This window comes from Copadichromis virginalis, linkage group LG5 (assembly GCF_057382275.1).
Source record: "Copadichromis virginalis isolate Kocher_CV1m ecotype Utaka linkage group LG5, C_Virginalis_male_GT1.1, whole genome shotgun sequence".
NCBI lineage: Eukaryota > Metazoa > Chordata > Actinopteri > Cichliformes > Cichlidae > Copadichromis > Copadichromis virginalis.
The window spans coordinates 34,033,046-34,048,273 of record NC_140622.1 but is presented as its reverse complement, the minus strand read 5'-3'; the positions used below and the strand labels follow the sequence as shown (position 1 = coordinate 34,048,273).

At 40.7% G+C, this 15,228-nt stretch overlaps 1 protein-coding gene across 1 annotated transcript in view; it reads right to left on the bottom strand.

Moving 5' to 3' along the window:
* The window catches only part of LOC146710164 (metabotropic glutamate receptor 4-like), a 171,537-nt gene extending 156,789 nt beyond the window's left edge, over positions 1–14,748 (bottom strand). Inside the window, exon 1 of the mRNA XM_085457468.1 lies at positions 13,776–14,748. Within this exon, the coding sequence (XP_085313594.1) occupies positions 13,776–14,342 (567 nt within the window). The 5' untranslated portion in view covers positions 14,343–14,748. The remainder of the gene's footprint in view (positions 1–13,775) is intronic.
* Between the last annotated feature and the right edge of the window lie 480 nt (positions 14,749–15,228).

The following is a 15,228-nucleotide window of genomic DNA, read 5'->3' as shown; positions in this document are numbered from 1 at the left end:
TAGGGTTCCGTTCTGCCATGATGGGCCATCTGTGTCTTATTGCCAGAGAGATTGATCTCTCCTCTTCAAATTCTTAATGTTTGAATTCAGATGTTTTAAGTCCAGTTGCCTCCTAGAAGAATAACTGCGCCCTTGGAACTTGAGTTTCTATGGCCAAGCAGCTCCTGTAGTGTAACACGTAGGTGGCCTTGCATTACTTCCCATATAATGTGAATAAACACAGCTTCATTTTGCCTGTGTTCCATTTTTATTCAGAATATTTGCCTCTTTCTTTTGAGTCTCGCGTCACACAAAGTGATCTTTTCCCATTTTAATCTTTTCTCTGATTCTACATCCTTTGAACTCGGTAATTAAACTATACCACAGCAGATTTAAAAGAGGACAAGATTTTTTTTAAATGCTTTATTCAGCATTTTCAGCTAGTTATTTGAGGTTGTATTTCTTCCATTTAAGGGAACACAAACAAAAACATCTACATAAGACCTGGATGTGAAGAAAGAACAAGTGTTTTCTTATGGTATCAAACTACCCTCTAGCTTCATACAGCTTACAAGACCTGCAGAAAATGATTCTTTGTCGGATCTGTGAAATCTGGGCCATTCCGTGAAAGACTAAAATTTTGGGGGGTCTGATTTAGGATTGGACCAAATCAGGACAAAAAATATATATATATATATCCACAAAATGCCCCTCTCATGTTGAGCCAGACAGAGCCTTGCACTGTAGGTGCAGGCAGAGGCTGCATGAGCAGAATGAAATGACATGGATGATGCAGAAGCCTCTCTGGCAGTCAAAGCACAATGTGTTTCCAAGTCGAATAACATCTGGCTGACCAAAATCAAAAATTGAGACAGAACAATACAGTTACTATATGTATATTACATATAAAAGAATGGAGAAGAAAGTGATGGCCTCATAGGTCAGCATTTTGTTAATGGAGTAGTTGGATGACAGAGAGAAAAAAGAAGGATAGGGATGGAAAAAGCATAGGAAAATAGAGAAAATGGAAAAATACCACCTGTGAGAACGTAGCAGGATTATTATCTGCAGTTTCTGCAATGACTTACAGTACTTGGGCCAAAATGGCTCACATTTTGAAATAATAACGTAACAAAGCCCTATACCATCTTTACATCTGTGCTGTGCCATCCCCTTGAATATCTTTAAATTGATGTGTCCAGGTTTCTGTCTAATTAAAAATGTAATCTATTTTCCTTGGAACTATGCCCCCCCCCCCCACACACACACACACACACACACACACACACACACACGGTAAAAAGTATTTTTTGTTGTCAATAACATCCAACAAAACATAAAATGAAACCTGCCTCTGCAAATGCTAAAACTCTGATTTTTTTGTCTGACTTAAGTCTAAACATGTCACCTTCTTGCATGAACTGAAGTACATGCACAGCAATGAAGCAGTTGGTGCAAACAATCATGTTGTCACTGGCTCACTGAATGAGTGGGCTTGGTCAAAGTGAGATGCTTCAATGAGCTGATACTAGTAAATCTTGATTTAGCTGTCATCCCCCAAATGAGCTGCTAAATCAATTTTGGCACAGGGCCGTCATTGTGCTGTGTCACTGGAAGGTTTATAGGGGAATAAAAACCATCAGAACAAGGTGAGACGAAGCATGAAATTTCATGACCCATTTTTTTCCCCCATGTTTTAAGAGTTCGCTGCAAGGGCTACAACAGGGTCAAAATTCAAAGAAATGTATCAGATACCGAATGATTGATGACCGTATCCAGTGTCATTAAAAGTGTGAGCAATCGCACTGATAAAATGAAATAAATAGGATAACCAATTTCATCCAGACAGTGATAAAACATGATGTACAGAAAATGAATAACGTGTATTATAAAATGAAACTATTCGTGTTTTAATTCAAGGCCTGTCAGTTTTTTATAAGTGCAGAAATACATCGACTGAAATATATTACAGTGCTGAAGGTTTTGGACTTTTTCCTACCGCTAATGTAATTCTGTCTGGGTACAAAATCTAAATTAACACCAAAAGTATGCATTTAAATTTGGAGATTTGATTAAATTTTCTATAGAAGCTCTACTCGGGTTATTGCTTCATTCCAAATGAATACAAGCCCAACGGCGGAAAGATAAAAAGCTGCTCAAATAATGTGTTTTGAAAAGCTGGCAAAGACTGGGAGGATTTTACAGGAAATCATTTTAAACTTAATGTCCAACAAAGTGTCTGTGTTACCCACCACCCCGCCCTTTCTTTCAGTGTTTAATAATGGTGTGTATTTAAAAAAATAAAAATAAAAAGTTACAAATCCCAGATAAAACACTACTGATGAACTGCTTAATTTGAAATCCAGGCTTTTGTTTTGTGACTCGGACTGGGCAGTGGATCAAACCTTATGCTTAATTAAAATTTTGAAGATAAAATGATTATTGCACCGTATTAATTTAAGCAATGCTATATTTCTATTTTCTTTCTTTCTTTCTTGCAGAGGTCACCCAACCTATGTAAATGCTCAAACCTTACAGTTTAGTTCAGCTTGAGCCAAGATGAGGAAAAGAGGGCACCCACAGAACTCTGTATTGGTGCCAAGCCTGTAGTCAAAACTGTGAAGAAGTGGACTAACGCAGCAAAGCAGGAACTGCAGGACTGTTTTGACTCCACTGATTGGACTGTTTTTGAAGCTGCATCTGAGAACCTAGATGAGCTCACGGACACTGTGACATCATACATCAGTTTCTGTGAAGACGTGTGTGTGCCAACAAAGACCTTTTGCACATACAACAACAATAAACCATGGTTCACTCCTAAACTCCAACATCTTCGTAAGGCCAAGGAGGACGCCTTCAGAAGTGGTGACAGGGTCCTGTACAAGCAAGCCAGGAACACACTGACCAAGGAGATCAAAGCAGCTAAAAGGATCTACTCCCAGAAGCTGGAAGAACGGCTCTCAGCCAACGACCCTGCGTCAGTGTGGAGGGGCCTGCAGGAAATCACCAGCTACAGACGCCCCCCCACCCACTATTGAAGCAAACAAAGACCTGGCCAACGAGTTAAACACTTTCTATTGCAGGTTTGAGACGGACAGACTCCCACGCCCCACCCTCCCCTCCCCAGAGACATTGCTTCAGACATTGACCCTCAACACACCTTCCACCTCTCCCCCCTTCACCCTGCCCCTCCCCAATCAAGACTCAACGACCACCCCCACCCTCCCCAATCCAGACTCAACGACCTCCACCACACCTCTCACCTCCCTTTCCTCCTCCCTGAAACTAAGAATACACACTCAGGATGTGAGCCGACTATTCCAGAAACAGAAGCCCAGGAAAGCCCCCGGACCAGATGGCGTCTCACCCTCCTGCCTCAAAACCTGTGCTGAACAGCTGGCTCCCATCTTTACTCGCATCTTCAACAGATCCCTGGAGCTGTGTGAAGATCCTGCTTCAAACGCTCCACCATCATCCCTGTTCCCAAGAAACCCACCATCACAGGACTGAATGACTACAGACCTGTCGCCTTGACGTCTGTGGTCATGAAATCCTTCGAACGACTGGTGTTAGCCCATCTGAAAGACATTGCAGGCCACCAGCTGGACCCTCTGCAGTTTGCCTACCGGGCAAACAGGTCGGTGGATGATGCAGTGAACATGGGGCTGCATTACATCCTGCAACACCTTGACCGCCCGGGAACTTATGCCAGGGTCCTGTTTGTGGACTTTAGTTCGGCTTTTAACACCATTGTGCCTGAACTTCTTTCCTCCAAACTCTCCCAGCTCAGCGTGTCACCAGCTACCTGTCAGTGGATCACCAGCTTCCTGACAGACAGAAAGCAACAAGTGAGGCTGGGGGAGATCACCTCTGAAACCCGGTCCCTCAGTATTGGTGCCCGTCAAGGATGTGTCCTCTCACCACTACTGTTCTCCCTCTACACTAACGACTGCACCTCCAATAACTCTGCTGTCAAACTCCTAAAGTTTGCAGATGACACCACTGTCATTGGCCTCATTCAAGATGGTGATGCCGGCAGGAAGTTGAGCGGCTGGTACTCTGGTGCAGTCAGCACAATCTGGAGCTGAACACTCTTAAGACTGTAGAGATGACAGTGGACTTCAGGAGACATCCCTCAACTCTGCTCCCCCTCACCATATCAGACAGCCCTGTGTCAACTGTGAAGACCTTCAAGTTCCTGGGTACAACCATCTCCCAGGACCTGAAGTGGGAGACCAACATCAACTCCATCCTCAAAAAGACCCAGCAGAGGATGTACTTCCTGAGACAACTGGGGAAGTACAGTCTCCCACAGGAGCTGCTGATCCAGTTCTACACTGCGGTCATTGAGTCTGTCCTGTGCTCCTCCATCACAGTCTGGTATGGAGCAGCCACTAAACAGGACAGGAGCAGACTGCAGCGGACTGTACGGGCAGCAGAAAGGATCATCAGCGCCCCCCTGCCCTCTATCCAGGATCTGTACCTCTCAAGAACCAGGAAACGGGCAGGGAAAATCATCACAGACCCCTCACACCCTGCACACAGACTTTTTGATCTGCTGCCCTCTGGCAGACGGTACAGAAGCCTGCAGACCAGGACCACCCGACACAGGAACAGTTTCTTTCCCCTCGCCATCTCTCTTCTTAACAGTTGACCTGTCACACTGCTCCCACTGCCAGACTGCAACTGCACCTTATGTACATTTTGTAGTATTCATTCCACCTCATTCATTTCTGTGTTTTATGTATATAAGTTTAGATTCGTTATTTATGGTTGGTTTACATAGCTTTGTGTATGTATGTGTAATGTGTATATATAGACACTTGTGTGTGTGAGATTTACATTGCTGTGCTTGAGAGCCACCATCTACCGGAACCAAATTCCCTGTATGTGTCTGCACATATACTTGGCCAATAAACACGATTCTGATTCTGATTCTGATCAGTCTTTTATTCATAGACCTATGTGGATCAGTAGTTGCCATTTAAAGACAGGCTTCACACTTGAAAATACCCTCTAATCTGGGCCATATTCCAACCCAGATGAACATACATCTTCCACCACTTCTGTTTCATTGGTTTTCAATTGAATTATATTTAACGGTCAAAGACAATGTAGGTTTGAAAATACAGTTCAAAAATAAAAGTTTCTCCCAACATCGAGACGCAGCTTCACTGTCCATGAGTACCACCTCAGTGTCATTTTAGGAACAAGGTGAATCTAGAATTTGAATACAATAACTGCTTTTTGATACTTTTTTACTGATTCTTAGAGCAAAAATCATACACAGCATAAAAGACGAGCATAACTTCCGGTTATGACAAGTAAAGCCAGTGCGTAAGTTTCTTAAACTTGCTAGGGGGGCGATAGCTATGGTTGCTAAAATGGCCCACTTGACCTCTGCAAACACGGTTTATGTCCTCAGTGCGCAGCTCTGTGTGCGTTTGGATCCCTCATCATCGTCACATCTGGTTTAGAATGTAACGATAGCATCAAGATGATGAGTGCAAAAAATCTTGAAGCCTAGAACAGCAAACCAGTGAGTGATGTCACGGATTTTGTATTTAGCAGTCATACTACAACAATCAAAACAAATTTTCTAAAAAAGTAAAATAAATCAAGGCATTTTTTTATTGCAACAATAATCTAATATTGTAGGTATTAATATATTATTTCTGGTTTAAAATCTTTTTTTTTTCCTTGTACAAGTTTAAACAAAATAATGTAGGTCCCAATCAAATTTTTCATTTCATTTGCACATGCTTTCTTTCTAACTAAAGAGGGGGAAAAAAAGAAACAAATGACCATACCAGCATAACATTAACAGATTTTGCCAAACTGGTCCGAAGCCAAAATGAGCTCAGGAGCAAAGGATCAACTGGGGGGAAATAAGCATTAACTTGCTAAAAGAGGCTACAACAAAGCAGATGGTGAACACCACTGGGAGAAAGGGATGTGGTGGAGCTTTGACCACATAACAGCTGCAGAATGTATCAGCTCGCTCATTCAGGGAACCACGATAGAGACAGTCAGCTAATGATAGCTGCCACCCTCTTCGTGGTTTCTTTTGTGACTAGGTTTCAACATGGACATACTCTGAATGAGACTGACACCGATAGCTTTTACCTTACAAGCCACCACATAATTGTAGCTTCACTATAAGTGATATTCTTTTCTCCCAAGTGCACAAGTACACTCAGAAATGAGTCATGGTAGCCAAAGAAGCCAGTAAAAAGCAAACATTAGCAGCATCAGACTGAAATTTGATTTTTAAAGTATGGTTTTTATTCTCCTTCAAAAACACCACCCACTCTGTATTTTTATAAAACAAAAATAAGCTAGAATCACTACTTAAATTTGAGATATATTGGTTTACTTTTTAGGATCACAGGCTCTATAGAGTAACTGACAGCATTTTTTAATCTGATCTGCCCAACAATGCACTTTTCAGCATAGATCTTATTCACATGCTTATGATTAATGGGTATATGATATGTATATGATTAGCAATCATCCACCATAAATCATGGGAAATATTAATAATATTTGGTGTTCTTTCCTTCCAATCTCCCAAACTAATAAAAATAATTTGCTTTACTTTTGAGTTTTTAAAGCATTTAATCTGCGAAGGTGCAGCCTAACAAGATTCACTAAAAGGTCAGAAGTACTTACTGTCCTAATGCCTTATTTTGTGCTTCTTGGTTTTTTTTTCGTGAGACCTTTACAGTTTAGAAAATGCTCCCACAATGTGGAGTTGCATAAACACAGGTCAGTTTTTATGTTTCCAATACAAAACTTTAAAAAGAAAATAACATTAGGGCGTGAACTAAATTTCAGAGATAATGCAACATTGAGTGGGATGCTGAAGTGAAGGCTTGTGTTTTCTTGCATGAAAAATCTTCTACTTTTCTTCCTCGAAATGGATATTTTTTTACTCTTCTCTGAACCCTTTTACTGCTGAAACTAACCATTAAGTGAATGCGAGATGCTTTGTCCAGCCAGCACTAAACTGTAAGGTTAGAGCAACAAAAAGCCGGCAAAATGCTTTCCAGTGAGCATTGAAGGCTTGAAGGTTCTGAGCATCTTATTCCTGGGTCAATGTGTCTCTGTTTTGCTACTCATGTGTACCACAGAACAGATCAAATGAAATCAAATGAAATTTAGAAAACTACTTTGTTTTCACTGAACGAGAGCCAAGCTTCTGCTGTGGTTGAATTTAAAATAATATCCCTGTCAGTACCTCCCGCTGATTGGGAAGGACAGACCTGGTAGTGTAATCTGTGACATGAGTCAACACATTATGAACACATCTGCTGCGTAAATGAATAATGCAATCATCTGACATGGTTTTTCTGTGATCACAAATGATCTTTTTCCCCAAATGCTTGTCAAAGCAGCTCCCTCTTCTGTGAAATGCACTAAAATCTTCTTGAGCTGCAGCTCCTGGTCCCCATGTACCGTTACATAAGGTTCAAGTAAAATATTCATCAGCTTCTCTGGATCACATCTGTATGCAGCTGAGTGCTGAGGAAACACTTTTCAGAAAACCTGCTAACTACACCAGGGTGGCTGCTGCTGCCTTTAAAGTGGTTTGTGTGCAAATGCGCGTGATTACTTTTGTACGAGACTGTTTCTTTGTGTGAAGCATTTATATAGCTGGTATATTTGAGTGCTGCAATTTTGCACATGGTTTATGTATGTAGATATGCACACAGATGCATAAGCATGTGTACAAGTTGGTTTTACCTCACCAGTATCCTGAGTTGTTAGTTGTGTACATACTTTGCCTTCTTTTAAATCAAGCATTTATGCCTAGCAACAAAGCTAGTAGACACAGTCCTCCCTGAACTCCTTCTACTTATTATTATTATAATAAGTAGACATTTTTCTTCTTTGGGGGAAGTGCGTGGGGGGGGGGGGGGGGGGGGTCTTGGTGGCAAGGAGGAAGTTAAAACTTTCTGAGCCCATCAACGGCTCCATCAGGGCCAGAAGAACGGGCTGGCATTTGGCTGACCTATGGATCCCTGGGAAGCTATAACTCAAAGCCTTGGCCTAAATGACCACACACTGCTCCGCATTAAAAGTTTGCTGTTAAATTTGTGTAACTGTAACAGTTTAGTTCAGTCTTTTTTTTTTTTTTTGGAGTGTTGCAACAGTCTTTGATTGATTTATCACTGTGATTTGATTGATTTTCAGAAGAGCGATTAAAAAGTGATAGTATTGAAGATGGACTGGCTTGCTATCAGTCTAGTGCTGCTTTCTCACCCTCCATTTGTCTGCATATAAAAAAGCAGAAGAGGGGAATGCATTGCTTATATGCATTGAGGATAAAGAGACAGGAGATCAGAGACATTCAGATTAAATATGCAAGGACAACGCTTACATGCATTAATGAAGAAGCAATGAGCACTGTGCTAATGACGAAGGATTTGAGGCTCCCATGCGAGAAAGGGATCAGGAACGCACTGCAGGAGATGCTCATTACTGTGGCCCACACCGACTCTTACCTGTGTGAGTGCACATATAGGCATACTTTATGAAATAGAGACAGAGAGAAATGCAAAGTTCATGCACAGGGTTCTGTGTGCTAGAGTATATTTTCTACTGGTGTGTACTGAACATATCCGTACGGAGATGCACAAACCTATACACAGACTTTAACAAAAACATTTACACACATTAAAACATATAAAAGAATGCACGAGACCTTGGCGTGTGTGAGGAAGTGCGTGTGTGCCATCACACTGGGTTCACACTGATTAATGCTGGGGGCCTCGAGGAGGAGGATACATCCCATGTGGTTTGTAACACTCTGGAATCAGGGAGCTTATCAAATAACACATAGACTGCAGGCTGTTGCTGTGGAGTATTAGATTAACTAATACATAAATAAGCATAAAAAACAAAATAAAAGCCTCATATCCATCTCAGCTAAATCTAGAGCCGTAGCTAAATCTAAGCATTCCAGGTCATTTGCATTGCATTTTATTTAGTGATGTGAATACTACTTTTCATTTTCCACTTTACATATTTTTGATTTTTAAAATTACTCAACCTATCTGGAAGTATGAGTGGTGCTATAGTATTAATGGCTTCTGTCCAGATACACTGCAGTGCAGCACACCTACACACCAGCTACCCCACACCAAACTCCTACAGTATATATATCAGCTTTCATGCTTTACTTCACATCTCACTTTTTTTCCCCTTTTTTTTTGGGCTTCACTCACATCACCTGTAAAATGAACACATTTTCACAGGCAATGAAATAAAAAAGAAACATGTCCTAATCATAGTCCAGTTATAATAAAAAAGAAAAAAAAAAAAAAAAAAAAAAAAGGAAAATCACACAGCGGAGCATCTCTCCTGCATACCGCTGGCGAATGACATCACACTGGAAGGTAGCAGATAAAGCATTGAGTCTGGTCTGGTTCAGCAGTTGTCTAGGATTTGGTACTGGTAATGAGAACACTGATTGGTTGATCAAGGGGGGAAAAAAAGAAGTATAGAAACACATTGTACATCATGCTCCTTTGGCTTTCATTTACATCATCCAACAGTGCAGCTAATGATTATTTTTCATTTTCATTCATTCATTCATATCCATCAGCCAATTATTTTCTAAGTTATGTCGCAAATAGTAAAAATGCCCCCGGAGTTTCCCAGAGCCCAAGGTAACAAATTCAAATTGCCGACCCTCCGACCCTCAAAACTACACTCCAGAACCTGAGATACTGAATTCATACATCAAATAAGACAAAGAAGAGTAGCAAAATACAACAAAGCAAAAATACATGAATTAACAAAGCTTTGAATTAGAGCTGGGCGATAGAACGATAACGATATGTATCGCGATATAACTTTTACTCGATAGAGAAATTAAGCTATCGCGATAGACCTCGCCGCTCTTGTCCTCTTAAAAAAAAAAAAAAAAAAAAAAAAAAAGATCAGCCAATCCAAATTAAGTAGCGCAGAGCCGAACCAATCACAGCCGCAGCGTCACGTCGCGTGACTTGTTACGTACAGCACAAGTGCCAAGCCGCACGTGTGTTTGTCTGGGAAGCAGCCAGCGGGTAATGGAGCCAGCGCATAATGGAGGAAATGAGTGTGCCGACTAGAAAAATCAACCGAGCGTGACCGAAGAGAAAACAGATGATGGTTCCAATGCCGGAGAGATTGTCGAACGGAAGAGCCAAAGAAGTTCCGTAGTGTGAAGGTATTTCGGCTATTTCAAGTCTGACAAAAAACAGAGTAGCGTGCACTGTAAATTGTGCTGAAAGCAAGTCTGGAAATACAATAAACTGGTGCATGCGTCACACTGTGCGCCACGTTATTGTTTCGGTGAAATGAATTTCTACAATACTGTTACTGTTAATTCTACTCTCTGCAGTGTTTAAATGCTTACATATACACACAGTTACTGTCTGTTCTGCTTCTATGCCCCAGCTTTGTTTACTTTTTCCCACCGAGGCTTCTAGACTTCTGATTGGCCAACATTTCTGCACGGTTAGGAATCTAGTGCCACCTGCTGCTTTGGCATGTTCATAGCAGCGTTTTCCTTCATTTCCGCCTTTGTGTGGACGGGATTATTTTTTAAAACGAAAACGGAAAATCTCAGTTTTCAAAAATACCCGTGTACGTGTGGACGTAGCCTCAGTCTCTGACTGGAAGCGCTAATTCGTCATTCGGCTTTTGTCAGACTAAAGTAACTGTTAAAACTGTTTGAAAAGCTAAGCTATACAACAAGGAGAGATTGAGAATTTCCTTTTAGTTCTCAGTTTATTTGATATTGACTAAAGTTAGTCAGTTTTGTCTGTTCTTCTGTAAAACAAACTAAGATTTATTTTTAGAATTAATATTTTGTTTCTAAGTGGAATTGACAATTTAGTCTGTTTCGTTTGTTCTATTTTGAAACTTAAACGCTTTAGCGGCTGCCTTTTGTGTAGTTTGCAATATTTGCCTTTATTTATCTGAAAAAGTCTCATGTTCCTTAAGTACGTCTACCCTGTTGAACTTATTATGGGAAATAAATATTTAAATAAAAACAAGCTGCTGATTATTTCACATTTTACTTGTGAGCAACGGCACATTTAAATCTTACAAATATAGTTATTTGGCTTATATCGTGATAGATATCGTTATCGCCTGAAATGAAAAAAACATATCGTGATATGAAAAAAATCTCATATCGCCCAGTTCTACTTTGAATTAAGCATTTGGCTTAAAAATTACAAATAACTAATCATTAATAAACTAATGAATGAAAAATGAACATATGGTAGGCTGACCAACTCTTTATTTCACCAACACCCTTTGATATTTTCATGACATTGCTGTGCAAAAGTTTTAGGCAGGTTTGGAAAAATGCTGTAAACAAAGAATGCTTTCAGAAATATAAATGATTGTTTATTGGCCCCAAATGTATTCTGCAGCAGCACAATGACCCCAAACATAAAGCCAAAGTCATTAAGAACTATCTTCAGCGTAAAGAAGAACAAGAAGTACTGGAAGTGATGGTATGGCCCCCACAGAGCCCTGATCTCAACATCATCGAGTGTGTCTGGGATTAGATGAAGAAAGAAGGATGTGAGGAAGCCCACATCCTCAGAAGATCTGTGGTTAGTTCTCCAAGATGTTTGGAACATGTTTTGACCAGCCGAGTTGCTTCAAAAACTGTCTGCAAGTGTACCTAGAAGAACTGATGCTGTTTTAAAGGCAAAATATGGTCACACCAAATATTGATTTGATTTAGATTTCTCTTTTGTTCATTCACTGCATTTTGTTGATTGATGAAAATAAATGATTAACACTTCCATTTTTAAAAGCATTCTTTGTTTACAGCATTTTTTCCTCACCTGCCTAAAACTTTTGCACAGTACTGTATGTAAGCGTGCAGTGTTTAATAAAGAGCTGAAACAAAAGCAACTTGGTTGCCAGTACAGAAACGTGCACGAGATAAAGGGTCTCAGTTAGCTGGTTGGCAGCATACACTGTATATAAAAGATGGAAGTAACCACTGTTACATCACATAATATTCTGGACTCCACAGTTTGAAGCATTAGTATTAGCATTTTGGTTTCCACCATGTTGATTTTCTGGAGCCTGAGGTTGCCATGTTTGGACAAGAGGATAGACTTCTAAGTTACGAACTAACGCTAGTGTGTTTGGTCAGCTGCCAGAAATTCCACAGGTGCAGCACACCTGAATTACAGTGCTGTCTGTAAAGTAATTACATCTCTAATTGCCAAGTGATGTCAACCACACAAAGACTGTCTGTCACCCACATTAGAGGAGGCACAATCTAGTAGACAGCAAATGGCTGCAGGTGCCACCACATCTGTGAAATGAAGCAGCCATGCTGCAAACTTAACGTGCACTTTAACCAGTATCCAAATGAACATGTTATTAAAAAAAAAAAGAAAAATTATATATAGTTGTTATAAAAAGGTACAATATCCATAAACATGCTTTTTACCACGTTTAAAAGTGGGAGTCTATGGGGACTGACTGGCTTTTGTGGCCACTCTAGGAAGAGGAGTTTTTGACACTTTGTATTAGCTTCACTTTTCAGCATCGGAGGCAGCTACTAGGACTCTTATATATAACAGAAGTTTAAATAAAAAGGCTGGTTTCAAAATATACTTGGGCAGCCCTCAATATACCCACGTGTCCTGCCCGAGTAAAATCTATGTGTGGCTTGCTGTGCTTTCATCTGGTGTTGTGTACAGTGATACAGCACTGAAAAAATGTCCAGCAGTGTGCTTCGAGTTGAATCTGCAGCTCCTCATCTAACATTTTAGATACTGACGTTTTAAAAGAATTGATGACAGCAAACACCTGTTCTGTTGAAGTGTCCTTGGGCAAACACTGAATCAGCTGAAAGAATGTTTTTGAGTGTGATAGAGTTCCCCTTTGACCTTGCAGCATAAGCAAGAAAAGGACAGTAATAGACACAAATTTCCATGCAAGATCAAGGTGAAGGTAAAATCTGGAGTCAGGGTCTTGTATAAATATTAAAATATTTTTTTAGCCCCAAGTTTGTGTGAGGAAAAGTTCCTGGTTTTAATTATCACTGAATTTAAATCAGCCACTACCTCATCTCACTGAAAGTGATTTGTCTAATATTTTGCAAAAAGGTGTAATTACCCATGAAACCTTTTCAAATATGACAGTACTTTTAAAAAACTAGTTCTTTTTAGTCAAAAAAGGTTTGCTATTTTGTAGTGAGCCAAGCGTTAAATAGCAATCATACCTTTGGTAAAGTGAAAAAGAACTATTATGACTGCCATGGCTGACTGGCGTGATAATAAAATCTGTATTGAATAATTTATCAAATGTCCACGAAGAGAACATATTTTTTTCTGTAGTGTAAACAAATGTAAACACTATTGTGATCAAGGGAAAGGCTATAGGCCAAAAATGAAATCAAATCCTATTAATCACTTTTGTATTGTGACAGGCAATACCTCTCACTGCTTAGCAACCAGCTCCTCCAGGGCACCAGCCGGGATGAGATTTACCCAGGCATCTCCTCACTAAAGTTATGAAATTGGTCTTTGTGTGGCAGCAGATATCGAACACTTATTGTTCTCTCACATTGTTCAGCGGCTTGTACTGTTTTCCATCCGGTGTTATTAATTATTCAAACAAATACAGTATCTACGTGCATCACTGAAGCAAAAGCATATGTATTTTTCAGGCTAATACATCATTTGGAATTTGGAATCCATTTTTTTTTTTTTGTGTGCAATTCGCACATCCCAACAAACCAAGCTAATAAGTAATGATAATCTTACCTTAAACAGGCGTAATATATTGGCCACCATGATGGAAACAGAGCTGGAGGAGGCTCCAATAACACCTACAACCCTCTCAGGTTTGGTGATAATGGGCGCCCCCCCACCGAGACATTTGACATCTGTGCCGTCCTTCTCGATCAGAGCCTGCACGAAGGTGAGAGACTGCTCCAAGGCGTGAGTGTCCCTTGAGCAGGTGTCCAGGATTCGTGCTCCCAGTGTGATGTTGGGCAGTAGATTATTGTCATTATTGATGCGGTCAAGGGCAAAGAGCATGGCCTCCAGTCTATGTATACCCTTCTCCTTCTTCAGCTCCCCACACGGCTTTCCATCGTGCCCTCTGGCGTGTACTGGGAAGAGCCCACCTAAGGAGATATCCCCATCGATGCGAATAGAGTTCAAATGTGTGTGTCCTGGCCCTTTGGGTTTGGCCGCCTGAGCGGGCTTAAGGGAGGTGTAAAGAAGCAGCAGCAGCAACAGAGGAGGAATCAGGCCGTTTCTTTGAGAGCCGGTCCGTTCCGGTCTACACACCAGGGGCTGAAACATGACCACGGCCCAAGCACACATCCACAGTGTACAACCAAACCCAGCAATTGGAAAACAGCAAAAGCCAGGTATTACTTTATGATGGCCAGAGGGTTAATTGCAGTACCTCTTGAAGCAGTTGGCACTGAAAAGGCTTGCTCTCATGCCTCTCCTTTCTCCCAAACATTCAATTAAAGTAGAATATGAGCTTGGCTCTTTCACAGGATGTAATCCTGTTCTCGTCTCCTCCCTCACTCTCTCACTCCATCTTCTGACCACAGTGGTGGGCAGCTGCTCTTGTGTTTGCTGTTATTCACAGACATGCCTATGGAGATCTTTCACTTGGGACATTAAAAAGAACAAAGGTGAACGATAAGCTTTCTTTCTGTCTCTCCTTCCCTCTATCTGTGTCTCTTTCCTCTCCACCTCAATCAGAAGTTTTTAATCTCCCCTGGGCAGGGATTTGGTATATGTCAGAACCCTCAGGCCTGCTTAGGTCCACAGTCTTCAGAGTGAATTCCTGAAAGATGAAAAAGAGTAGAGAAGTGAGACATAGCACAGAGAAAACAGGGGCAAAAAAAGCACAGGGATTTGTATTGGTCTAAGATTTTTTAATACTTTTTTCTCAACCTTTTTACTGCAGTATTATTATGCGGAAATGAAGAGACAGTTCTGGTCCAGAACTAATTTCTTTCTCTCACACAGCCTGCCTCTGTTTACCATTCTGCTTTCAGTGGGTTGCCATGGACTCTCAAGGTTGAGAATGATCCCACATGCTTCATTTTCACCTATCAACCATGTCAGCAACACATTCAGCCACAATCACAATGCTGTGACATTCTCAGACTATCATATTTCCCATTTCTCTGTCAATTTTCCATCAAATTGACAAATTGAAAAAGTACTGACATTTTTATGGTTCCACTAA